Source organism: Phascolarctos cinereus, unplaced genomic scaffold, assembly GCF_003287225.1.
Source record: "Phascolarctos cinereus isolate Bilbo 61053 unplaced genomic scaffold, phaCin_HiC Scaffold_5;HRSCAF=322, whole genome shotgun sequence".
Lineage (NCBI taxonomy): Eukaryota > Metazoa > Chordata > Mammalia > Diprotodontia > Phascolarctidae > Phascolarctos > Phascolarctos cinereus.
The window spans coordinates 479765096-479791192 of record NW_027555958.1 but is presented as its reverse complement, the minus strand read 5'-3'; the positions used below and the strand labels follow the sequence as shown (position 1 = coordinate 479791192).

General features: G+C 45.9%; 2 protein-coding genes across 13 annotated transcripts in view; one reads left to right on the top strand and one right to left on the bottom strand.

Annotated features, from left to right (window-relative positions):
- Positions 1-11254, bottom strand: part of DNAJB4 (DnaJ heat shock protein family (Hsp40) member B4) — a 38508-nt gene extending 27254 nt beyond the window's left edge. Inside the window, exons 1-2 of one of the 8 annotated variants that reach the window (XM_020968512.2) lie at positions 11161-11252; positions 8367-8567 (exon numbers count right to left, since the gene is read on the bottom strand). In XM_020968512.2, coding sequence (XP_020824171.1) covers positions 8367-8450 — 84 coding nt within the window. In that variant the 5' untranslated portion in view covers positions 8451-8567; positions 11161-11252. Of the gene's footprint in view, positions 1-8366; positions 8568-10537; positions 10626-10726; positions 10946-11122 lie in introns of those variants that run through there. The other 7 variants (XM_078156730.1, XM_020968510.2, XM_020968511.2 and 4 more) reach the window with 7 other exon arrangements.
- A 123-nt stretch (positions 11255-11377) lies between these two features.
- Positions 11378-26097, top strand: part of FUBP1 (far upstream element binding protein 1) — a 28645-nt gene continuing 13925 nt past the window's right edge. Inside the window, exons 1-15 of one of the 5 annotated variants that reach the window (XM_020968496.2) lie at positions 11378-11626; positions 19691-19781; positions 20539-20601; positions 21456-21494; positions 22239-22278; positions 22733-22782; positions 22875-22946; positions 23047-23104; positions 23564-23726; positions 23806-23904; positions 23996-24097; positions 24525-24627; positions 24707-24807; positions 24954-25095; positions 25557-25717. In XM_020968496.2, coding sequence (XP_020824155.1) covers positions 11516-11626; positions 19691-19781; positions 20539-20601; positions 21456-21494; positions 22239-22278; positions 22733-22782; positions 22875-22946; positions 23047-23104; positions 23564-23726; positions 23806-23904; positions 23996-24097; positions 24525-24627; positions 24707-24807; positions 24954-25095; positions 25557-25717 — 1395 coding nt within the window. In that variant the 5' untranslated portion in view covers positions 11378-11515. Of the gene's footprint in view, positions 11627-12422; positions 12832-19690; positions 19782-20538; positions 20602-21455; positions 21495-22238; positions 22279-22732; positions 22783-22874; positions 22947-23046; positions 23105-23563; positions 23727-23805; positions 23905-23995; positions 24098-24524; positions 24628-24706; positions 24808-24953; positions 25096-25556; positions 25718-26097 lie in introns of those variants that run through there. The other 4 variants (XM_020968497.2, XM_078156728.1, XM_020968498.2 and 1 more) reach the window with 4 other exon arrangements.

The following is a 26097-nucleotide window of genomic DNA, read 5'->3' as shown; positions in this document are numbered from 1 at the left end:
TTAATGATTCTTAACTGAAAAATCAACATATGCTTCTGAGTCACTATAAATAACCTCTGGTTAAATTCTTCCCCACTATAACCCTAAGAAACAGAAAAACAAACTGAGAATAACAGAACACCTTCATTTAGTACATGCCACTATTCGATGCAACCAATTCAGTGACATCATGGAAAGAATACAGACGAGGGGGTCAGAAGAACTGTCTTTTCATCTTGGCTCAATGACTAGCTAGCTGATCAGTTCTAGATAAGCCATCAACTTCTCTGGGATTCAGCTACTCATCCAGAAAACCAAGGATTAGAATAAAGGACACTTAGAGCACCACTAGAGGCTCTGATACTCAATTATTCATGGAGGCTGAAGGGATGCCCATCAATTGGGGAATGGCTGAACTAGTTACGGTATATCAATGTGATGGATACAATTTTCCTGTAAGAAATGATGAAGGGGATGGTTTCAGAGAAACCTGGGAAGACCTATGTGAACTTATACAACATGAAGTGAGCAGAAACAGAACCACCTACACAGTAACAATACTGTAAAAACCATCAATTGCAAAAGAGTTAGGTATGAACTCTGATCAATACAATGATTCACCGGAATGCCAAACGGCTCAGGACAGAAAATGCTATTCACCTTCAGAGAAAGAACTGATGAACTTCAGAGTTCAGATTTACACATATTTTTTTCCTTTTTTAATTTATTTTTTAATTTTTGAACATAGCTAATGTGGAAATGTTATGTATGACTCCATATGTATAATGAGGATCATATTTCTCTTGCCTTTTCAATGAGTGAGGGAGAAAATATGGAACTGAAAATAAAAACCCAAACATTCAATTATTCCATGATAATTTTCAGCCAGGCCTGCCTTGAGGACTTCACGGATGTGCAGGCAGGCAAGAACACATGTGGAATTTGAACTGGTGGAGCATATATTCAAATCCATGAGATCACAGTTCTACTTGAGTATCCAGCAATCAGCTATTTCCTAAACTATATCTTATTTATAAGGAAATATAACTTTTTTTTCTTTCTCCACCTCACCAAAAAGGCATTCAATACATGTTCGTTAACTCTTCCACATGCTATATTAGAGTAAAAAAGGTAACCTCTGCAGACTCTCATGAAATTCACCCTCTAGCTAATGAAATATAACATAAACATATGAAGAAAAACAATCCAGCAAGTTTATAAAAAGTATCTATGCCAAATGAGTACGGTACAAACTGAAGACAGGTATATTTCACTTTATATCACAGAAGTTATATGACAAAGTCAATGCTAGAAAGTGCCTTCAAGATCACCTAGTTCCTCCTTTGGCAAATGGAGAAATAGAATCCCAGAGAGGTAAGGTAACAAACCCAAGGCTGCACAGCAAGTGGTAGCCAAACCAGGATTCAGACATAAATTCCTCTCGTTGAGATGATGTGCAAGTCACCAGTAGGGTGGTTGTGAGAACCAAGAAGCTTCTGGAGCCAGCCACCAGCACATGCCCACACCCTCTCGGTCTGGTATGTCTGCCCAGGCCAGCAAGTGGAAACTGAGGAGCAGGTTTCTGCCCACACATGACTGTGAAATCTTACTGGCTGCAGAGCCAGCTTGTGACTTAGGGGTTGCTGAGGTAAAAGTGAATGGACATATAATAGGAATGAGCTGCCCTTTCTCACTGGTTTTTCCTTTGTGATTTTGAATGAGACATAACAACTCTGACCTAATCCTGTCTTGCTTCCCACCTGGACATGACATGGCAGCTGGGGTCACACAGGGCTGCCTCATTCCTTGTATTTACTCTTTTCTGATCTTAGTTGAGTGAGAGTTCCAAGATGAAAATGTTCAGGTAACCAATCTCACGAGTTTAGGAGATCCAAAGGTCCAGAAAGAGGCAGAGCCAAATGGTAACAGCAGTGATGGCAAGCAGAGTAGTGGGAGGAGAGGCCCCTGAGAGAGGATGGCTTCGGGAGCAGAAGCCCCCATGAAGTGCTAGCTACAGACTCAGGAGGGACAGGGAGCCCAGCAGGAGCTATACCAAAGAAGAATTTCACAAAGATGCCACAAAGAGAAAAAAGAGTTCAAGACAGCCCTCGACCTCAGCTGTTCTCTATATCGGTGCTTCCTTACCTTTGTACTCTGAACCCAGTCTTCCCTGGGACCTTGGGTGAGCAAGGAGAGAGCAGCATGTACCAGTTTGTGAGCAGATATACTTTGAACCAACTATTCTTCATATGCCTTCCCACAGTATATGGGGACTCCAGAGTTACCATACTAAAACAATAGTCCTGGGGCAGCTAGGCGGCACAGTGGATAGAGCACCAGCCCCTGGATTCAGGAGGACCTGAGATCAAATCCCCCTGGGCAAGTTACTTACCCTCATTGCCTAGCCCCACCACCCCCAATAAAATAAAATAAAACAAAACAACAGTTCTTCCCGGATCACCCCTACAGCGGTGAGAGTAGTATTAGCCTCCCTCTTGAGAACCCAACCTGTAAGTGCAAGTGCCACTTTAGGTATAAGCCCAGAGGGGGCACTGCATATGCATAGTCTTTCACAAACCTTAAAGACCATAATAGACCACATGGCCTTAAGACTAGCAAAGCACTTTACATACATTATCTCATTGTCATATTAGTCACTATAATTTTCTCATTAAAATAAAAACCATTAAGCATCCAGGATGACTGGATACTTTTGAACAGAACAACCTTTGAGTGGATGGATACTCTCCAACTCTGAGTGAAACTGCCTACTCCCACTCGTTATTTATTTCTTTACCCTAAACACATTTGAATACAATCATTACTACCTTTTCCTTCTATCACAGCCAAATCAATATGACCACATTTTAGTAGACATCCTACCTTTAGACTAAATATCAGTGAAAACTGGTTATGCCTTGGGGGAGGAGGTTAGAATCACTGTTCTGTATACCTTTCAAGAATCCATAGGCTTACACACTGAACCTGGAAAGAGCTGGGTGGTGCAATGGACAGCATGTGGCAACTGAGGTTAGGAAGTCCAATCTCACACATCTCTCACAGGCGTTTCATGTATTGAACCAGGTTGGATTTCCTCAGTCTTCATTGCCTTATATGGAGTTCAAGATTTACCAACATTATACTAACGTCTATTCTACAACTAATTTTGTAGCAAGGTTCAATTGCAAGAATTGGCAATATTCTTCTTTTGCCAGAAAAAAGAAAACACAGGTTCTGTTCATTTGTTGCCCCGATTTCCTCTCCCCCATTCACTTATCTCTCAACACCTCAAAGCAATTTGGCTTCTAACCCTAATTGCCCCCCCCAAGATGCTAAGGGTCTCTCACTCACCAAACTAAAAGGCCTCTTCTCAGTTCTCATCTTTCTTGGCACTTCTCTGAAGCATCCGACACCAACCTCCTAGATATTCTATTGCTTCTCTGAGTTTTCTGGTCAGGGACCCCATCAGCTTCCATGGGAGCAACATTAGCATCAGAACTCCCCAATACAATATGCCTCTGGAGCCTAGTGATCATTTCAAACCAGGTGTTCCTCGGGGATTTCAAACTCAGTAGAGCTTACTACCTCCCCCCCCTTCTCCCTACTTCTGTCCAGGGTGCTACCAAACTCCCAGTGCCAAGTTCCCAACCTCAGGGCAAAAATCGATTCCATACTCTCCTCCAATATTTCTGTACTCTGTCAATTCTATCTTCACATTTCTCATATCCATCTCTTCCTCTTCTTTGTGATAACTAACCCTTCCCTAGCTCAGGCCCTTATCAAGTCTCCCCTCTCTAATCGATCCAAATCTCATCATGTCACATCTACCTCCCTACCCTGTCAAAAAAAGGCTCCAGTGTCTGTCGCCTTTTGGATCAAATACCTCTATTTGGTATTTAATGTATATTATATTGTATTATATATTACATTTACAATAATTTGTAATAAACCACCTCCAGCCTACCTTTCCAGATTTATTGCACACTATGCTCCCCCCAAGTGGCCTTTATGCTATCCTCACACAAGACAGTCCATTGCCAGTTTACTTGGCTTTTCAAAGACTGTTCCCTCCATAACTGGAATGCATTCCCAGCTTCCTTCAAAGGTCCGCTTAAGCTTTGAGAAAAGGGCCATTTGGTTGGTTTATGGTGCTGAAGAGGAAGTTATTACATCCATTGAGGCAAACTAGAGACAATGTGTAGAACAGACAGGACTGATGAGAGAGTCCAGACAAGGAGGGCCTGAACTAATGAGGCAGCTCTGTGAGTGAAGAGACGTTGCTAAGATAAAGATGCCAAGATATGGCAACTGAATGGACTTCTGGGATGAGATAGTAAGTCCAGGAGAGCCCTGCCCCCTGTCCCTATGTATTTATTTCATAAATAGATACTTTATTTACTTCTCTGTGAGCACATTGTGTCCCCTATAGACTCTAAGCTCCTTGAAGCGAGATGTCTCACTTTGATATTCATATCCTCATCGAGAAGCACAGTACAGGCCCCAACAGGCAAGAGCGCAATTTCTTATTGATTGTTCTGACAGAAAACTGAGATCAATTAGTAACGTGAGGATGTGTTTGAAAGACCTGCACAGACTCAGAATAAATTAACATTATTATGGACCAGAAGTCACGGTCTTCTGTCTCCTTACAATTCAGTAGCTATTGCACTACTCAAGGTGGGACAAATTTAAATTCCTAGTCACCTAATCCAGCAACTCTGAGGAGACAGACGATTGTCTCTTGAATACTCCATGTTATGAAATACAATCTGAATTACATGTTTGGGGATAACTGCAAGAGATGTGTAATTAGCAAAAATAAATCTTAACCTCAACTGGGTAAGAAACACAAAACTTCCCTCTATGGTTTTTCAAAGCAGGGATGGCTGGCTGTCCATTACCCTGAAGGGAGCGTGCCAACTTTGCCTCTCTTAAATCCAATTCAAGCACGAGTCAAGACCATCACCCATCACCTGCTTTTACCCCAACATCGTGATGTCACTGATCCTCTTTGAAAATGAAGGGCAAACAACTATGTGCTGGTCCATAATTTTTTTTTCTATTCACATATCCCTTTGGTGGCATCCTTTCTGCAATTTCTCCTTCCTAATTGCTTATTTGCCATGTACTGCAGCCTTTTCACGTCTGTCATGTGCCCCCTGTTGCTCTCTGGGTGCTGTTCATTTGACTGTTTGGAGAACTGTGATGCTCCAGGCGCCTGACAGCCACCACTCACTAAGAGGTTACTGGCATTAAGACAGGTATGTGTTCAGCAGGAAGGAGTTTCAGATTATTACAAGAACGTTGCCCAAATTCCCGAAGGCAATGCAGACCAACTTCCTCCCATCTGATTCAGTTCAATTGTTCATTTTCAGTCCCTGGCTCTAACTAACTTCCTCCCTTGGTCTAGAAAACAGTCACTCTTGAGCTGCTAGGATTTTTTTCCCCGTTGCAAGTAGTTGGGCCAAACGTTATCCTAAGGCTCTGCAGTGTGTTACAGAGCTTGATACAAATGGAACCTGCCAACAGGAGCCCTGAAGGAGCTCCTATGGAGGGAAGCTTTGTGGCACCCAGATTCCTGTGCTGGAGCTCCTCTAGGACCTGGCTGACACCTGCTTTATCTTACTTGATAGTGACGATCTGAGGACTTTGTGTGATTTTGACACACGTAGGGCAGGAGAGCCTAACCCCAACCAGCACACTGGGATCCTGTATTCTCTACATCCTTCAGTCAAATGGGGTCTGCTAGGAAACTTCGTTTGCAAGTCTGTCTGTTCCCTTTTGATAACGAGCATCATACACATGTAGATCATTTGTAGTGTTATGGAAACGAACACACTGGTCAATAAATCACCTTGTTTCTGCTTTGAAGGCCCAAGCCATGTCTTGGCATCTCCCCACCATCAGACATCATGAACATTGATTTCCTGGCTCTCTCACCACATCGTCTGCACTCAGACCTTCTCACATGTACTTAGCCTAGTCCGGCTGCTTTTCTCAACTTGGTTTTCTTAATTATTCAGTGCCATTTCTGCTTGTTCAAGAAGCTCCTCTTGAACCATGATGTGAAGAGCCCAAATGTGGTAATGGTCCACCCTCCTTGCTACTGAAAAGGGTTTGTTATGAAAAGCTTTACATCTTCTATCAAGAATATAAGGTTGGTTCAACATTATGAATATTATAAACAGGTTACTGATCACAACTTTTGGCAAAATATAACACTCACGTCAAAAAACGAGGAATAAATGGACTTTTACTTAATATGGCAAACTACACAGCTCAATCTAAAAACAAGAGTTAACATTATCTGTAACAGAGAAACCCTAGAGCAATAAAAGGATCTACTCTGTACAATGTTGGCTCACTCAAATATATCCAAGGACCTAGAAAGCCACATGTTCTCCTTGAGGCCACAGGTTCTCCACCCCCTACCCTAGAGGCTTCTCCAGTTATTTAATATAGTTCTAGAAATGCTGACTAACATCAACAAAATAAGAACAATAACTGGAGAAAATAACAATATTGGTTTGTATTTATATAACACTTGAAGGTTTGCCTAGTGCTTTATAAATATAATCTTATTTTACCCTCACAACAACCCTGGGAGGCAGATGCTGTTATCACCTGCATTTACAGATGAAGAAACTAAAGCACAGGTCAGGTGTCCAGAGTCAAACAGCTAGTAAGCCTCTGAGGTAAGATTTGAACTCTGGTCTTCCTGACTCCAGGTCCAGCACCTGATCCACTGAGCGATTTATCTGCCTCATAATCAAAACAGGAAACAGAATTAACACGGGGAGATGATGTGATGATTTATTCAGGGAATCCTACAGATACACCTAAACAATTAGTACCATCAGTAATGTCAGTAAAGTAGCAGGATATAAAATAAAGCCACAAAAATTAAAAGCTGGCCTTCATTTTGCAAACCCTCAAAACAAGTTCTCACACTGGCTATGCCCAAAAGTGTCTCATTCTGTACTCTAAATCCATCACCTCTGTCAGCAGGTAAGCACTTCCCAACTGTTTTCCAGGTTCTGCTCATTTCACTCTCTATCAATTCCTACAAGCCTCCCTAGGTTTCTCTGAAACCATCCCTTTGACCATTTCTCATACTGCAACAATATTCTATTCCCCAAGTGACAGATGCCCCAGCTCATAGCTATGTGCTATAACAAGAGACTGCTATGTTTTTGTAAGGTGGATCTTTGCCCTCTTTCCTTGATCTCTTTGGGGTATAGACCTAATAACGGTCTATTTAACATATTTCCACACCACCGTACAAAATGGTCATGTCTTCCCACAGTGCCATCTACAATTTTCATTTCCCTTTCCTAACATCTTTGCCAGTCTGACGGTATGAGATGGAACCTCAGACTGTTATTCCGCATTTCTCAATGAGTGATACGGAGTATTTTTTCAGCCAGAAGTTAAATAACTTGCCAACCACAGCTAGTCTGAAGCAAGATTTGAACTCAGATCTTCCTGACTTCAGGTAGAACATCCTAACCACTGCAGCAGAAAGCTACCTCACAAAAGTTTACACAAGTGCACTGTGTTCACTTCCCCTCCTGCAACGGTCACCACCACGGTACTAAAACCAATATTCCCTACTGCTGAGCCCCAAAGCTAAGCTTTTTTCAGTTCTGGTGACCTTGCCGGCTCACCCTGCCAATGCGTCTTCTTCCTCCTACTCCAGGCAGTCTGCAGGCTTCTGTTCTCTTCTTCTGCGAGTGGATCCATTCCCCAGGCTTTCCCATGGACTACTAGACACGGATGTCCTAGTCAACCTATTCAAATCTGAGCTCAGGGTCTCCCCCTCCTCCTTCCTGCTAACAGGACCATCTTCCCTCGGGATTCCTCTCTATGCTTTCCCCAACATATCTCTGCAAGGTGCTATTTTCTCTCCCCACTACCAGGACCTTTGGGAATTTCTCCCCCTACGGCAGTTGCTGCTAATTAATCACTTCCTTCCCACTGCTCATCAAATTAGGGTCCCTACAACTTTGCCTGGAAAGGCACTCCAAGCTTTTGTAACCTAGCTCCACTTTTATGTTCCCACTAATATACCTAAAGTTCCAGAACCTCTTTTGCCCCAACTTTCCCATCTCCTGAGCTATACAGCTCATTTTTCTGGAAAACACTTCAGCTTCAGGAAACGTGGACTGATGTTTACCAACCAAGGAACGTGCCCACTCCTCTTCTCTTCCGACCTCTCAGAATCTCAGGAGAGGGAAGGGCCCTCAGATGCCATCTACTCCAATCCCAAACCTGACCCAGAAAATCCTCAACACCAAGAAGTTCTCCCCTGATGAGGAGAAACTCCCTGCCTCATTCACAAGGCCATCTGATTTTGGATCAATGTCATTGTTGGAAATTTTTCTTACATTTTTATCATAATCTAAACAGGGAAACAGCCAGTCCAACTTCATTCCTGAGAACTTGCTCAGCTGGGCGGCTGACCGATCCATTGAATGGTGGAGAGGCTGTGGACTGCAGCGACCGTGACTCCAAAGAGGCAGTCAGAATAAGTGCTCGTGATGCCCTGGCTTCTTCTGGATTTATCCTTTCCAGATCTGACGAATATCCTGAGAGGAGAGTTCGGAGACCACCAGTGAGTTGGGGCTATCAGAGAGGTCCCACCAGCAACTTGAGTCAGTACTAGAGTTTGATATAAAGTCATGGCCAACGACAACATGGCTCCCAAGGAAAGCCGAAGCTTCAGGGATCTTGGCCGCTCCCTCAAAAGAAGAGAAATACTGACTGTGACCTCTAGAAAAGCACTGATCCACCACGGCCAGCAGAGAGCTGTGGGCAGTGAGGTGGCTCAGGGGACAGAACATTGGGCTTGGAGTCAGGAAGACCAAATTTCAAATCTAGCCTCAGACACCGGGCCCCACAGCAAACAACTTTACCCATCTGCTTTAGTTCCCTCAAGTGTGAAAAAGGGTTGTTGTGAGAATCAAATGAGACAATAATCGTAAAGAGCTTAGCATAGTGCCTGGTATATAGTAAGTGCTGTATACTACTGAAGAGAACCTCATGAGGTCTCTATGAAGTAAGAAAAGGGCTTCTGGGGCCAAGTTATCAGAAGGATTGAAACAGCCACACATGTTCTCTCAGCACGTGTACACTGCCACTATTACTTTAAATTTGAGCTCACCCTCCCCAAGGACCTTGGTATGTATGTACAGGCTCCCCTGAGCTGAGGCAAATGTTGTGGACTTACTATTACCCTTTCTGACACTTCTGGTTTTACTGGCTGATCAATAATGAGGACTACATTAAATGCAACTAGAGTGCTAGAAGCCCCAACCCACTAGGGTTCATCCTAGAACCCCAAGGGAAGCAGTAGTCAAATCAATTCAAAAAACATTTATTAAGTGCCTACTGTATGCAAGGTTAGGGAGGGAGACAAAGAGGCAAAAGCCAGTGCCTGCCCTCAAGGAGCTCACATTCTAATAGGAGAAGACATCGTGCAAACTACATACAGACAGGATACAAGACCCCTGCCTAATCAGGAGGAAGAAGGTGGATCAGGTAAGGCTTTTTGCAGAAGGTAAGGAGACTTTGAAGGAATTCAGAGAAGCGAAGAGACAGAGACTAGGAAGCCCTGGCATGAGGGACAGTGAATGGAAATGCCCAAGTCTGGCGGAGTGTCCAGAGCACACTGAGGAGAGTGGTCTAGGACAGCCTAAGTAAGAAGGGCTTGAAACATCAGAGGGGTCAATCCTGGGGGGAGGCCACTGGAGCATTAGGATGGGGGGGTGGACAGCTGAGTGGAGGATGGACTAGAAGGGGCTCTTCTAACAGTCTAGGCATGAGGTGATGAGGGCCATGTCAGAGGAGCGAAACCAAGAGAAAACCGGCAGAACCTGACAAGTAGTTGACAGTAGGGGTGAGAGTGAAGGCTACCGGGGGGGGGGGGGGGGGGGGGGGGGAGGGAAGGGAAGTTCCACAGCAGTAAGGGAGTTAGAGAGACAGGAGACTATAGAATGTCTGCGGGAAGAACAATTTAATGCAAGAATGGAGGTCGAGAGCAAATGGGTGGGAGAGGTAACCAAGGAGATCAGAGTGTGAAACAGCAAAGAGCCAGGAGAGAACGGCGAAGCTGGACCGAGCTCTGGAAGACACTGGAGACAAGGTACAACTTGGACAAAAGTCCTGGAGAGCGTTATCACAAAAACCCATAGAGAAGTGGGGCCTGGGGCTAAGAAGTCATCAGTCACTTTGGGGAGAGCTGGCAGAAGAAGGGCAGGGGAGAGGCCAGGAAACCCACGAATTAAGTCTCTGGCTAAATGACAGAGAAGAGGCCAGATTTCCTCTAATCCTAATCTCCAAGACCTCCCTGGACAAGCTTTCCCAGGGAATCTGGTGACATGGCTTGCTAGTTTCTTCCACCTGCTCCCCCACCACAGGGGCTGTTTTATCTAATCATCTTTCCCCCCAGGGGAGGGGGTGATCTCACCCTCCCCGCCATTGTCGGGTTCCCCAGGAGAGAGAACGATCTTACCCTCCCCCCCATTGTCGGGTTCCCCAGGGGAGGGGGCGACCTTACCCTTCCCCCGCCACTGTCGGGCCCACAGAGGAGAGGACTGTCTCATCCTTGCTCTTCCCCCACCCCGGGGCTTTGGACAGAACAGGGGTGTCCCCCAACAACTGAATGAAAAAACAAAAGTGGAATGGGGGCGACTCAGGCCTGGGGCGTGGGGGGGCTGTCCTCGAGGGCGTGTCCCCCCCAACTCACCCCTCCTTGTGAGAGCCCCCCTCCTCGGTCACGGCCGCTTCCCTCTCCTGACCACCATGCTGGGTTGCCTCAGCCAGGCCGGCTCTCGGAGGTTCCCCGCAGCTCCTGAGCTGCGTTCGGCGGGACATCTCTTCCAGGCGCCCGCCTCTCGCCTCCTCCCAGCTACCAGAGGAACCCTCGGGGCCGCCCGCATCTGCCCCGCCCGCGGCCGCCGCGGCGTCACGACGTCTTCCGGGACTATTGCGTCACCGGCGTGATGACGTCACCGTCCTAATCCCCGCCCCCCCATGGCAGCCTCGATCTCCACACCCCGGTCCTGACCGAGCCGCTGAGCTCTGTCACCGATCCCCGCTCCGCACCGCGGCCTCCGCGGCCAGCCGCCCACCCTCCTCTTACCACCAGACGCCGAGCGCGGTCGCCCCGCCGGACCTTACCAAGCTTGCTTGCCGGAGGGGGCGGGCGGGCGCCCTGCCTCCAGCAGCAACGAAAGGCGACGGAGGCGGGACCCGAACGCCATCCCCGCCGGCGTCATCTACAGGTCTCGCGAGAACTGCCGCGCCGCACCCCCGCCCCCACCTCCGACTCCACCCCCACCCTTGATTCCTCCCCGCCCGCCCCCTTCCCCCAGCCTCGCGAGATCTCCCTGCCGGTGTCCCCGCCCCCTGCACGGCACGATGGTCGCGCAAGAATGTGATCCGGTCCCGCTGGCCGCCATTTTCTTTCTTTCTTAGCAGCGCGCTGGGAGAGGGAGCTCCAGGGACGCGCGGTAGCGGCCACCGCAGCTGGGTCATGGCAGACTACTCAACGGTCCCCCCTCCGGCCTCGGGCTCGGGCGGCGGCGGCGGCGGCGGCAGCGGCGTCAATGACGCCTTTAAGGACGCGCTGCAGCGAGCGCGGCAGGTAGGGGCGGGGTGGGGGCGTGGGGAGCGGGGCCGCGCGGCCGGGCCCGGGCCTGAGGGGGGCCGAGCGGAGCGGGCCCGAGGCGGAGTCCAGGACCAGCCAGAGGCCCTGCCCGCCCGAAGCCCGCGGCCGTCCCGCATGTGCCTGGCGCCCGCCCCGAAACGGCCCGGGCCCCGGCGCGGGAGGCGGGCCCGTGTGGGGAGGAAGCCTAGGGCCCGGCGGTGGGGGAGGGGGCGCCCCACGTGGGCCGGGGGGCGCGGTGACTCCAGAAGGAGCCCGGGCTGGGGGAGAGGGGAAGGGGCACGTGCTCGGAGTGCTTTGGGGGCTCACATCCGGGGGGGGGGCGTAACGCGCCCCTCCCCCGCTGGTGGGCACTTAAGGGGTCGGCCCCCCCCCCGGAGGGGGACACAAGTCCTGGGGGGGGGAGTACAAACGGTCGCCAGGGAGCCCCTTTCCACCCTTGGGAAACTCGGAAGGAGCTGCCCATTGTTCCTGCGTCCCGCGCTTGGCTGGGGGAGGGGGCGTGTAGGACTCCCTGGGCGGGTGGATACCCTGGAGGGGAGGATGGAGAAACCGAGTCACACCACGGGAGGCTTGAGTAGGGGATCTTTTTGCGAGCAAAGGTTGGGCCGAATTAGAAAAGCGGGGATGTGGCTTTGATGGCCTGCCCATCGGGCTGAGCCGGGATCCCCGAAAGGACGCCCGATCTCGGGGGCTCCTTGTGTTCTAGCGGGGAGGAGCGGGTGCTGCCCAGTCCAGAACACAGGCTAGCTCCTGCGTCCTTCGCGTTAAACCCCGCCCCTTCCCCAGGTTCTCTTGGTGCTGGGCAGGAGCAGCAGCATCTGTTGGCTTTCTAGTCTGCTTTTCCCTTATGAATAGGGACTTCACCGGGCAGCGTCTGGGTACTTATCATTCTGTTTTCCAGCTCCATTCACTACTTTCTCAGTGCTTGTTTTGTGCCAGCCGCCACACTGAACGATTGAGGGCACCAAGATAAGGCCTGCGTGGAGATTTCACTGGATTTGGGAACCCTTAGGTCAGATAGAATACAGCCTCAGTAGGTGATTGGCTGGCCTAGGGCCCCGAGAGCCTGTGGCTTGCTGTGGGCACCTCTTTTTGAACTTCCACAACTTTGAAGACTACATCCCCCTTTTCTGTTCCACCTGCCAGCCAGTATCGGTGCAAGTCATCCGCCATCCCTCCAGGTCTCCACTTCTGCTTGTTAAAATTATTTTCTTAAAAGACCAAGCTAGATGCTAACCTCTGTTTGCAAAACGTAGGTGATAATAGCACCCCCCCTTCCCCCAGATGAGGTACTGTTTGGAAACATAAGCACACTGCCCAGAACATAGTAGGCACTCTGTAAAACGCTTCTTCCCTTTCCTAAGATTCTCCCCACTAAATGTGTTTTCAATGTATCCCTACCCTCACTCCGTAGTAAGCTCTAGAAGCTCCCTGTTGCTTTTCACATGAAACACAAATGTGTCTGACTTTTAAAGCCTGTCTCAACCTGACCTTCTCTTGGCTCTCCCAGGCGGCCCTCCACCGCCTGTCTTCCATTCTCAGAATGTCCTCTGTTCTCACCTCTGCCTCAGAATCCCCATTGCTGGTGCTCTAACTGCCTTGCATTTATTTTGTGGAGACTGTAGTTCAGTAGTTAGGAGGCCAGTCTCAAAAACCACAAGAGAGACCTGCCCCAGGCAGTTCTGAATTGTTATTTAAACTTTACCCAGTACTTGGGTCCTAACAGCATGTACCCACGTGAGGGCCCTCATATAGTGCCCAAACCCTTGATGTTTGTGGAAACAGCCTCTTCCTAGGCTTTATGGTATGGCAGTGACCTGAGGTTCCCAAAGTTTGTAACAGGGACTCAAGCTCTGCCAGAGCCCATCAAACTGGAAAGAAAGACTCACTATGGGTCCAGCCCCAGAAAGTGAGGAGAAGCTCAGTTCTGAAAGATGGGAGAGCAGATGGGGAGCCTTTTTTGGTTTTTGTCTGGCATTGTTGAGGGTTTTTTCTTCTTCCTTTGGCTGGCCACAACAACCCATGACACCATATTGAGCCTAGGAAGGGTCATAATCTGCCTCCTTGATGGGCTGACTGCTCTTCTGGAGTGTGGAAGCAAGCTCAGTAACTTGAGGATCTCTTGGAACTTCTTGTCTGTAGGAAGAGCCCAAATCTGGCTGGCAGATTTTCCAAGCTGGGTTTGGGTGCAAAATTAGCCCTAACCTTGAATCAAATCACTCCTTGGAGCCTCAGTTCCACAGCTTTAAAAATGAATATATTTAACTGTATGTTCTCTTGATCATTAAGTCATCCAGGCTTGATTAGGTTTATGCTGTGGGGAAGTCTCTACAAATGACACTCAGAATCTGCTTTCAAGAAGTTTTCCTTTCCAGTCTGAGGAGATATATGTATAGAAGTAGACTAGGTATCTAGACAAAATGCTTCCAGGAAAAGGGTGACAGATGGTGATTTTTAACACCAGGAGGACCAGGAACATCAATGAAAAGAAATGTATTGCTTTTACTTTGAAATAAAAATTTCCATCATATCTATTTTCTTTGTCTTATGGGTTAAAAAAATGCACTATTTATTCTTAAATTCTGGCATTTGTAATATTCAAGCTTCCCGAGCATAGACTGTCCCCTGTGAAGCCCTAGGCTAAAGGACATGGCCTTGGGTGCCAGGATGATAGGAGAACAAGCAGGCTGCAGGAGTTTCGGTCTAGTGAGAGAAGATCTGTACCGTAGGGCCACTCCTATCCTGGAGAAAAGCCTTAGAAAAGTTTTGAGTGTTTTATGGTGCCCTAAAATGATAATATGGGGCTTTTTCTAGGATTTGGACACTCTTGTTGCAGAGTCTTAGGTCAGGATGTATTGTGTTCACTGGTGATTTCTCAGTTGAGGAATGCAAGATGCAGGTTACCTTGAGCATCAGTCAGATTTGAGCCTCTGGTCCAGTGTTTTAGAATTGAGCTTAAAAGGGTTTTCTTGGACCATTGGGAGTGAAACTCTTGGTACATTTCACTCCGTGTTTTCTTTGCATTGTTGCTGTGACGTAGCACCATAGATTCAGAGCTGAAAAGAGTCCAACCTCTGATGTTACAGATGAGCAGACTTGAGGCCTCGAAAGGGTGAGGGACTTGCCCAGTCACAGCTAGAAAGCGAGTGAGGCACCAAGTGTGCCTCTGGACTTCAGATGACTTAAAATGCTTTTACCTTCTTAGGAATGGGCTGTGAAAATTTGAAAGAGAAGTGTTTAAAATGGGTTTTAAAAGATGTATTATTCATCCTCCATTAAAAAATAAAAGGCATCCCTGCAAAGACTCATACTCTTGAACAATAAGGATGGAGAACCCATTTAGACAAAAAAACTACTATTGGCCTTTGGCTGCTCATTTAACTTTTCATATTTGTGCTGTTTTATTAACATGAATCTTTATTGTAAATTCATCCTTTAGGAAATTAGGGTTAGACACCATTGTACGCTCCATACCACAAGCTCAAAGAAGATATGACTTGAATATGAAAAGTTAATACCATTTTTAAAAATTAAAGCCAGGTACAGTGACGTGTTGGAGAATTCTTAATTAAACAAAGGATGCAAACAGTCCTAAAAAAGAAATGCATAATTTCCATTGCATGAAATTTTTTTAAAAAAACTATTCTAGAAGGCAGTGGAATTAGGATAAGAGGAAATGTCAGGGGAAAAAATCTTTTTATCAAATGCTTCTGACGGGTTCTGAAATTAAATATCTTTAGCAAATGAGCTGTTCCCTAAAGGATAAGTGATTAAAAGATATGAACAAACAATTTTCCCCTCAAAACCATAAGGTAACCATGTAAAGAACTGTCCCACGTTATTAATAGTAAAAATGCCCACCAGAACAACTGCTGCATCCTGCAAATTGGCAGATGTGACAGAAGATGGAAATCATCCATATTTTAGGACTATGAGAAGATGGAGCTGTGAATTGGTCTAGCCATTTTTGAAAGCAATTTGGAGTGATGCCCACCCAACAGAAAATCAATAAACATTTATTAAGCACCTATGTGCTGCACCATAGTACATAAAGTGCTTAGCCTGGAGTCAGAAAGGCCTGAGTTCAAATCCAGCTTCAGATGCTCAATGGCCGTGTGACCCTGAGCAAGTTACTTAACCCTGTCTGCCTTGGTTTCCTCATATATAAAATGAGCAGAAGGAAATGGCAAACCGCTCCAGTGTTTTTGCTAAGAAAACCCCAAAAAGGGTCACAAAGATTTGGAGAACCAAAATGACTATGTATTAAACACTAGGTATATAAAAAGAGGCAAAAGACAGTTGCAGCCCTCAAGCTTGTACCTTAATGGGAGAAACAACAAAAAAAGTATACAAAGCAAGCACATCCAGCGTGAGTAGGAGGGCCGGGGGAAGGCTTTCCATTGCGGAGGCCAGGATTTGCAGCAGAGGAAGGAGTGCGTTCCAGGCTGGGGGCCCAGCACCCTCAGACCAGGTGTAGGTGATCGTGGTTGGTGCGTGGTGTCAAAGGACATTCAAGAAGCTGAAGAAAGTGCACCTCCCTGAAGCTCTCTTGTAACAAAGCCATTTAGGAAAACCTTACCCAATACACCCACACTGTGTGCGCTAATGAAGTGGCATTCGTGTGTGTGCATCTTCCAAAGGTTCCCTCTTTAGTGCCCTTGTTTCTTTCTCTTTGGGGCCTGGCTTGACAATTAGGATTCTACAAGATTTGCTTTCGTAAGATACTTTTCTTGTCCATGGTTTGCCTTGACAGGCATTTCCCTGTGCTTTCTGGATTCATATGTGTTTCTTATGGCAAGTGAATAGACCATTATGTTCTTGGACTGCAGTTCATGTAGCTATTCTCCAGTAGGTAAGCCTCACATCACAGACTTGGTTTAAAGTTCTCTGTTAATACAAAAAGGGCTGCTTCAATATTTTGGTAGCAGTATTGCATGCAGTTGGTACATTGCTTGGTTTTTCTTGTTTTAATTTTTTTTTTGTGACAAGGGCTGACTTGCTGTAACAAAAGGATATATTTTGAAGTAAAAATGCAATTTTTAAAAAGCAAGAAGTACAAGATTTTTAGAATAATTTTCAGTGGTTTAGGAAGCTTTAATAAAACCACAATCAACTGATGTTTTCTTTTTGTTTTTCCCCAAGAGTAGAAGTGAAATAGGCCTGTTCTGCATTGGTTTTAAATTCTCAGATCTGGAAGGAAATTGAAATTTGTATTTGAACCTAAAGGTAATGAGTGAGTAATCAGGTAGACTGGTCATCTAAGCAAGAGCCGAGAATATTAGACAGTACTCACGAAATGATGAGGGAAACCTCTAGAGAATTCATTTGGAAACAAATGAACAGGATAAGAGTTAGAATGGACCCATGGCAGAGAGTCTGTGTACTGACTCTTGTGTACTGTGTACTGACTGTAGGGGAGGAAGGAGGAATCAGACACGCCCTGAGGTTATGAATCTCTTGGATGCCATCCCAAGGGAAAGTTCAGCAGAACTTAAGGTAATCCTCTGGTTCTGTAGGGGACCCAGTAAGCCCAGAAGAAAGGTGTTTCTACTGGGGAGACCTTGATTTTGTTCTGCTTAACACCTGTGTGACCTTGGACAAGAAGCTCAGCCTCTCTGAGGCCCAGTTCTCAAGTTGAGGCAGGTCATACCAGACTGGCTGGTGGCCCCTGACTGCTGCACAGAACAAAGGGAGAGACTTGAGAAATGAGGTAGCTGTGTGATGGCAGAGCTGTGCCCTGCTCAGTGTCTTCTCCAGAACAGATCCTGAAGTCCTCGATGTAATTTTAACTTCTTGGTTAGCGCAGAAGATATTCCAAGCTCTGGTTCCGACTCTGTGTAGCTGCAAGTTCTCAATCAATAAAGTAGAGAATGGTGGGTGGGCCAGACATCTACGCTGTCTAGGTATGGTCTCACTGGAGACCCAAATCTGGAGGTTAGTATTGAGGAAGTGGAGCACCCATGGGGATGGCCAGGGTGCTAGGAGTGGGGGTCTTGGGAAGTGTCATCTCTGAGATGGCTCTGGTGTCACTGACAGAGAAGCCCTGGGCATATAGAAACTGGTGTCAGACAGCAGCCAAGAGTTCAGCAGCACTTGACCCAGCACCCACTAGATGCTTCTGGGGATGTAGGCCTTGACCTCTGGAGTTTACGGTCCCTGGGTGGGGGAGTGAACTAACTAGGTTGGTTGCTGATGCATAATAGAATTGCTCCTTTCCTCTGAAGACTGGGACCCCTTTGGCCATGAGTGAAGCTCATGCATAAAGTTTACATGTTTACATTGAAATACTGGTATTTAAAAAACCAAAAACCCAGTTCAGGTTAAGAACTTCATTAGATAGAACCGAGTACTTGAAAGGATGATAGGTGACAACCAAAAGGAACAAAGATGCTTTTAAGCTCTCCAGGGAAGAAATGGGGGGTGCTGAGGGGGCACTGAGTGGTCAGTTTCCTGTAGCAAAACAATTTGGTAAGATTAGACACAGGCAGGTGGTGTCATGCAGACAATTCATGAAATGATGGTTACTCACCTGTCTCCTTTTTTTTTTATTTATAGAGTATTTTTCTCATGATCCTCTGAAGTAGTTACTCATAAGGACCGAGCATTTTACCTAACTTTTAGTCTGGTTCAGCACCAGTTGGAGCTTAAAACCCCCACCAGCCATAAAAAGGAGTGGATCAGGGGCTCCTTTGTGGTAGAGACAGCTGAGAGGTGACACTCTCCTGGCCTCTCCCCCTCCCCTGCGCAGTGGCCAAGTGACCAGAGTGTCTGATAGTGCTCCACCTCCCTATGGACCATGCCTGGAGATGTTTTTCCTTCTAATTCAGCTAAACAGGCTTCAGAGTCTGCTCTGAAGCCAGCTCTATCAGGAGGTCCTCCAGGATTAAGCCTTCTCTCTAGCTTCCTCAAGTCGAGGGCACATCCTCCTCCAGTCACCTAGGTTCAAAACTTAAACAGAGTCATCCTTGGTTCTGAAGCTCCTCATCTCTTTCCCCACTGCCATCAGATGCCAAGTCCTCTTTCTTTGCCTTTCTGTGGCTTGAAGCCCTCATCCCCTCTTGACTAGACCAGGAGTTTCCAAAATAAAATAAGCTTACCTGAGTGGGGAGGAGGTATATATAAGAAGCTCATCAGGGGGCATAGAGTATGTTGGGTAGATAATTGTCCTATCCAAATTAATCTCGACGTTTTTTTATGTGCCATATACATGATAAACTCCAGAATTATTTCTTTTCCTATTGGCTAGGGAAGATGTCCCAAAAGCCAAGGGTCACAGAGACCCCTGGCTGAGACTGTCGAAGTGATCCCCTCAGTCTCAGCCTGGTCTGTCAGGCTGGTTAACAGCCTCCTCTTCCAGTCAGATTGGGCTGCTTGCTTTCTCTTTGTTACCTCAGGACACAGGGGAATAGTCTTGCCTCTTCTCTGCTTTTCCCCCATTTTCTGTCTTTAGAATCCCAGCCCCTTGCAGGGGGCTTCACACTTGGGCAGCCCTTCCTTCCTCATCACTGCATCCACTTGGGATTTCTGGAGCTGAATTGCACTGTGCCGTTCTCATTCTAGACCAGACTTCTTTCCTGCCTGGTCTAGGGGAAATGGAATAATGAATAAGAACACATAGTCTTTCTCCCCAAGGAAGGGGAAGGAATAGGAATAAGCATTTTTTCAGCACCCTACTATGGGCAGGGTACTGTAGTGGGTACACTGTGTTGAGTGCTTCACATAGACTTCATTTGGTTTTCACAGCAACATGGCGGGGGGGGGAATGTTGCTATTATTATCCCTATCTTATAGCGGGGGAAACTGAGGCACAGAGGTCAAGTAACTTGCTTAGGGGTCACACAGGTGGGAGGTGACTGAGGTGGGATTCTAATTCAGATCTTACTGACTCCAGGCCCATCATTCTATCTGTTGTGGTGCCTAGCTACCTGTAGTAGAAAAATATAATGTGTGAATAATACTAAAAGAATTACTTGTCTGACTGGGAGGGAATTGTATTTTTTGAAAATAACTACGTGTTTTTTCTTTCTTTTTCTTCTCAAGATTGCAGCCAAAATTGGAGGTGATGCAGGCACGTCACTGAATTCAAATGATTATGGTTATGGGGGACAGAAAAGGCCTTTGGAGGATGGAGGTACGCTGTTCTCCTTGTCAGTATTTTCTCTTTTTTCAAGTGCTTCCAAGTTTACTTCATCACAGACACTGTGACCAAAGCAATACTTAATTTCAGGGAGGAAGGGGCTACAAATGTGGCCAGTTATGTTGGCCTGGGGCAGGGGGCACTTTAGGTAAGGTAGTTGACATTGGGGGCAGCAGCAGGTAGAGTCGATTGGTCCAAAACTACTGATCCTCCAGTAGAAAATGAAGCTTATTCAGTCTAGGAAACGTGTCATGGATCCTACTCAAGGTTACTTCCCCGCTGTGACCTGATCAAGGTGTTAATAGGATGTGCCCTTTGGGTGTGTTTTGGTTTGGGTTTTTTTGTGGTGTTTGGTGTTTGTGGGATTTTGTTTTTGGTTTAATTTAAAAGTTAGTCTGGGTGTTGTAACCAGGGCTCTGTGTTTTTTAAAATACACATGTTTCTTTGCATCTCACTTGTGAGAAGCTTGTAAGCTCTAGAAAGTCCACTCATGTTGTTTGCTAGGTTTGCTGTATAAGCTTTGGCACTTTTTTTTTTGCTTTTTTTTGCCTTTTTTTTTTTGCCTTTTTTTTTATTTTGTTGGAAGAGGATGGTAATAGCCTATAGAATGTATCCTAGCCTTTGACCAGGAGTGCTTGTTTCCATTCATAATAATGTTTTTCCTATTAAGAGTGAGGTTTTGAATATATAGAAATGAGCTAATGATGCTTCAGATGATATATGTAATGTATTCTTTTTATCTCATGTGTAGATGGCTCTTGGACAAGTCCGAGCAGTACAACACACTGGGAGGGAATGCCCTCTCCTTTTAAAGGCAGGAATTTTTATTTATTACCTGTGTTTAGTGTGTAAACGTGAAGTAAACTGATGGCTCCTCAAAATGGACACAGACATTTCTTGGATCCTGTGTCTCAGTTTTTGCTGCACATCATTACAGTGTTGTATCAGATGAACTTGAATCTTGGGTGGGAAGAAGCCTCTGAAGGGTTATTTCCTGATATCAAATGTCTATTTTAAAACATTCATTGCATAAAGGACTGGATGAAGAGAAGGAATTTGTGTGCTGGGATGTTTGACAGTCAAGCCTGAGGGCTGTATCGATATGTGATTTTTTTTTTTCTTGCCTACCTTTGTCACTGTCGCAAAGACTGGACTCTTGGTGTGTCCATCTTTTTTTCACATTTTGAGAGGGTTTTTTTTTTTAATTTTTAGTTCCTACTATGGAAGCATCATTAGCCCTTAGCACCTAATTCTTTGCCTAGTAACAGAGTCAAATACTGTCTTTTATCATTCTAAAACATTTAGCCAACATTCAGGCCTGTGATTCAGTGTCTGCAATTTAAAGGTTTTGTTTCTTAAATGTTTGTGCCTCTTTAAAAACAGAATGAAAGGATAAGAATCTGATTTTTCTAGAATACTAACAGTTTGGGGTTGGTGGCTTTTTGTGTTTGTTTCCTTTTTTTTCCTTTTTTTTTTTTCTTTTTTTTTATTTTTAAATTTTGGTTCAAATGTCAAACTAAAGTACACCCCTGAAATTTCAATAAAATATGTACATCAAGGTGTGTTCTTTTAAAAAAAAAATGCTACAGTTGACATTCATGGGAGAGCCACTAGTTTAAAGGTATCTTGGGCTTCTGGACCAAAATGTTCAAAAACTTCGTTTTGCAGATCAACCAGATGCTAAGAAGGTCGCTCCTCAGAATGATGGTGAGTGTTCTGGTTTCAGCTGAGCAGGAAGATTTTGCCACTGTCTGTATGCAGCCCAGATGATTTAGTTGAATTAGTGGGGACTGTTTATTGATTCTTGATGCTGTGATTTAGTGCACATCATTCTTGATTTCTTCCAACACAACATTCACAGTCAGTGATGACCAGCACAAGCTTGGGTAGTTAGAAGAACACAGGTGCTGAGTCTGTCCTCAAGAATCAGCCTGGGTTAACAATCCTGCCTCTGACATTTCACAGGCTTTGGGAGTTTGCTGGACCCTGGTCACCTCCTTGTGAGGGGTTCTGGCCCCAGCTGGGGATGACCTTCCACGACATGATTAGGCCCTTGAGTTTTCAGTCCCCTCAATATCAAAACTCAGCTGTGTAAGGAGGGAGGGGAAGTGATGAGCAATCTCGCATGGTACTACGAGGAGAAGGAGTCTCAGTTCTCAAACCTAAAATGTTCATGATGGGAAAGGACACATGTATTCCTCTCCCCCATCCCTCCCTGATTCCCTTAGGCATCTGAAAAGCCCAGAGAATGGAAAGCAAACCACTTGAGACCATCCCCTTCTTGCCCTAGTGATAACCTCTTCTGACTTTGAGCTGGCTTTTTGGAAAGGCTTATCTTAGCTTTTTAAGTGAAACGTAATGATCCTGAGAAGGCCCAACAGGGGAGCTAATTGTGGACTGTGGGTTTGTGTAAGAAAACTTCTGACAGTTGCAAATATTCGTTCTTTTTAGCCTTTGGAACCCAATTACCGCCAATGCATCAGCAACAAAGGTAGACCATACAGCTTCTTTCCTTGCATATTCTCAGTTTAAATGTTGATGGTAATAACAGATTTGTGGGAAGTGGCAGTGAGATGCATTTAAACCATGATGAATGTAAGGGTGGCTTCAGGAGTATAATTGGTCAACTTAGAGAAAATTAATAGAAGCAGAAATATTATTATGGTTTAGCAGATAATGTAAATGTGCTGGTGTTGGGTTGGGGGTTTTTTGTTTGTTTGTGTTATAAACTGTATTAAGACCCAAATTTCAGTGGATATTTTTGTGTGTGTGCTTAAAGGAAGGGATCAGTTCTCTCCATAAAGGGATACTGAAAACTCTGGAAATCATTGGAAGCAATGTAGTGCCCAGAGCACTGGGCCTGCTGGAGTCAGTTAGAATGCTCCCCTAATGTTTATTTTGTTAGAGAAGATCATAACTTAGCTTCTTTCTTTCCTTCCAATTAGGTCAGTAATGACAGAAGAATACAAAGTTCCAGATGGAATGGTTGGATTCAGTAAGTGATGTTGAGAAGTTGGGAGTAAATAAAAGTTTTGTCCAGTCTTATTTTCCTGGAATCTTCAACCATTGATTTTCTGTTTTTACTAGTAATCGGCAGAGGAGGTGAGCAGATTTCACGCATACAGCAGGAGTCTGGATGCAAAATACAAATCGCTCCTGGTAAGAGACCTTTCTCTTCACTGGTTTTTGCCTGCTAGTGACTAGCTGCAGCCATTCGTCCCACTTTTAAATGTGATTCTGATTTTTCTCTTTATTTCAGACAGCGGTGGCCTGCCCGAAAGGTCTTGTATGTTAACCGGGACCCCTGAGTCTGTTCAGTGAGTATATTAACTGGGGCCTGGCTAGTGGGCTCATTTCTCGCATTTTCCTTTACTGTAGACCAGATCCTTGCAGTTACTTTGTCCCCTACCCTCTTTGCACAAATAAACTCCTTAGATTATATCCAGATTTGGAGGCAGAGTTGGGAATCTTCTTAAAGTAGATTTGGACAACTTAACTTTGCCAAATTAAAACACTGCTCTTGAATGTACTGTTCAAGGAAAGGAAGGAAACGAGCATTTATGGAGCACCTACTGTGCCCTGGGTTAAGTGCTTCACAGATGCTGTTTCATTTGGTTCTCACAATGACCCTAGGATGTAGGTGCTCTTATTATCAGCATTTTGCCTTTGAAGAAACTGAGGCAGACAGTCTCTCTCCTTTTCCAGTAGTGTGGGTTCTAGTTAACTTCTCTCTGAACAGATTCTTGATTGGGTTGCTGCCATTCTCCCCTCACCAGGTCAGCCAAGCGGTTACTTGACCAGATTGTTGAGAAGGGAAGGCCAGCCCCCGGCTTTCATCATGGGGATGGACCAGGCAATGCAGTTCAAGAAATCATGATCCCAGCCAGCAAGGCTGGCCTAGTTATTGGAAAAGGCGGCGAGACTATTAAGCAGCTTCAGGTACCAAGATTGTGAAAAACCACCTGATTGTTTTGAATCTTTCTCGTTATTATTTGACACGTTACTTTGTTTGAAACAGGAACGAGCTGGTGTTAAGATGGTGATGATTCAGGATGGGCCCCAAAACACTGGTGCTGACAAGCCTCTGAGGATCACAGGCGACCCTTACAAAGTGCAGGTAAGTGTCGCTGTGTTTCTTTGGAGTTTGGGACAGGGGAGTCATTTGCGTAGACCTGTCTGATGGGCTTTGTTTTATCCTACTTTTTTAGCAAGCTAAGGAAATGGTCTTGGAGTTAATCCGTGATCAAGGTGGTTTCAGAGAGGTGCGCAATGAATATGGGTCAAGAATAGGAGGAAATGAAGGCATAGATGTGAGTATCACTGCTGAGGTCACTTAGAAAGCACTTAGTGTGTCTCTTCTTCCCACCCCCCACCTCCACCTTACCCCCACTCTTTACAGTGGTGACAGGCTGATGCAGGTCCTGAGGGGCAGAGATGGCATTCCAACCCAGGTTTTCTGATTTGGAATCACCTCATCTTTGCAAGCCTTTGTCTTCAGAGGCTTCTAAAAAAAATACATCTGCCGTATTGGAACAGCCCAAAGTCATGACAGATTTTATGTTCCCAGTAAGTCCTTTAGTTGTCGCCCTGAGTCAGACCACTTCACTTTCCATTTCATCGCCTCTCAGGGAAGCTTTGGGGCTGCTCACCTTGCCCCCTCGTAAGTGTTCTGCTATGTTTTCATGTTGAAAAACCTGGCTATTTTTATTTCCTTTAAACTCCATCGCCTTCCACCAGGTCCCTATACCAAGATTTGCTGTGGGGATTGTGATCGGCAGAAACGGCGAGATGATCAAAAAGATTCAGAATGATGCTGGTGTTCGGATCCAATTCAAGCCAGGTGAGTGTCCGCACTTGAGTCTTAGGTCTCTGCCTCCTGTTGGGGCATTTAGGGTGACTCAGGTATGTGCTCTTTGCAGATGATGGGACTACCCCAGATCGAATAGCCCAGATCACAGGCCCTCCAGACAGGTGTCAGCATGCAGCAGAAATTATCACTGACCTCCTTCGAAGCATTCAGGTCTGAAGTTTTTCTTCCAGGTCATCATCGGGAAGCACTCTGAGGATGCTTTGCTCAGTGTTGGAGGGGAGGGGGCTGTCAGAATGGTGCTTTGGGACTGGGTTGGGGCTCCAGGATTTGGGTGCTGACTTGTCATTTCTCCTTAGGCTGGTAACCCTGGTGGACCAGGACCTGGTGGTCGAGGCCGAGGCCGAGGCCAAGGCAACTGGAGCATGGGACCCCCCGGTGGGCTGCAGGAATTTAACTTTATCGTTCCAACTGGGAAAACTGGATTAATCATCGGAAAAGGCAAGATGCTCTTCATTCTCACAGCCAGAGTCTGAGTGGCGGTCCTCTGGGAGTGAGGCCCTCAAGCAGGGGGGGAAAGGGTCGTCATGGTGGGCTGTGTAGAGATGTAAAGAAAAACAGGGAAGTGATTTTGCTTCAGCCTAAAATAGGAAGAAATGCACTTTGCAATGTTAAAAGATTCAGTTGCTTACAAGAGGACGAAATACAAGCCAGATGTTTTCATGGCCTTCAGCCTTTTTTTTCCCCTGTCTGAAAAGGCATTGTATTTTCTTCAAATTAGCTTGAAAGTTGTCCATTCTTTGGTACTTCTGTGGTTGGTAAGACACATCTTGGATGCCATATTCTATTGAGTTAAGTGGAAAGTGATGCCTGAATGCTTTCAGATGGCATGAAGAATTGGAAGGCTTTTTCCATGGCCTTTGAACTGAGGAAGAAAACAAACCAACCAACTTGTATTTCAGGTGGAGAAACTATCAAAAGCATAAGCCAACAGTCCGGTGCTAGAATAGAACTTCAGAGAAACCCTCCTCCGAATGCAGACCCTAACATGAAGTTATTTACAATACGGGGAACTCCACAGCAGATCGATTATGCAAGGCAGCTCATAGAGGAGAAGATTGGTGTGAGTATTCCGGGGGCTGCCACAGGCGAGCAAGGGAGCCTTGGTGCCTGAGCTTGTGTTGATGGTGTAAGGGCAGCACAGCCCCTGTGAGTGTCCTGGACTCAAGCAAGCACATGGCCCGTCAGTGCAGCCTGAACTGCCAGTACCCCTCCTGGCAATGGAGAGTTCAGCCCCTTTCCTGTAGCCAGCCTTTCTCTCCATGGCCAGGACTTGTGTTCTTTGGGCATTACCTCCTCAAGCCCAGGGTCACCCCTGTCCCTACTAAAATCAGTCTTAAAACTAACAAGTTCCACTGGTCACTTGGGCAGTACTCATTTTTTTTCCTGAGCTCCAAAGTCTTCTGTTCCTAAAGTGAGGTGAGAGGGGATTGCTGACAAACA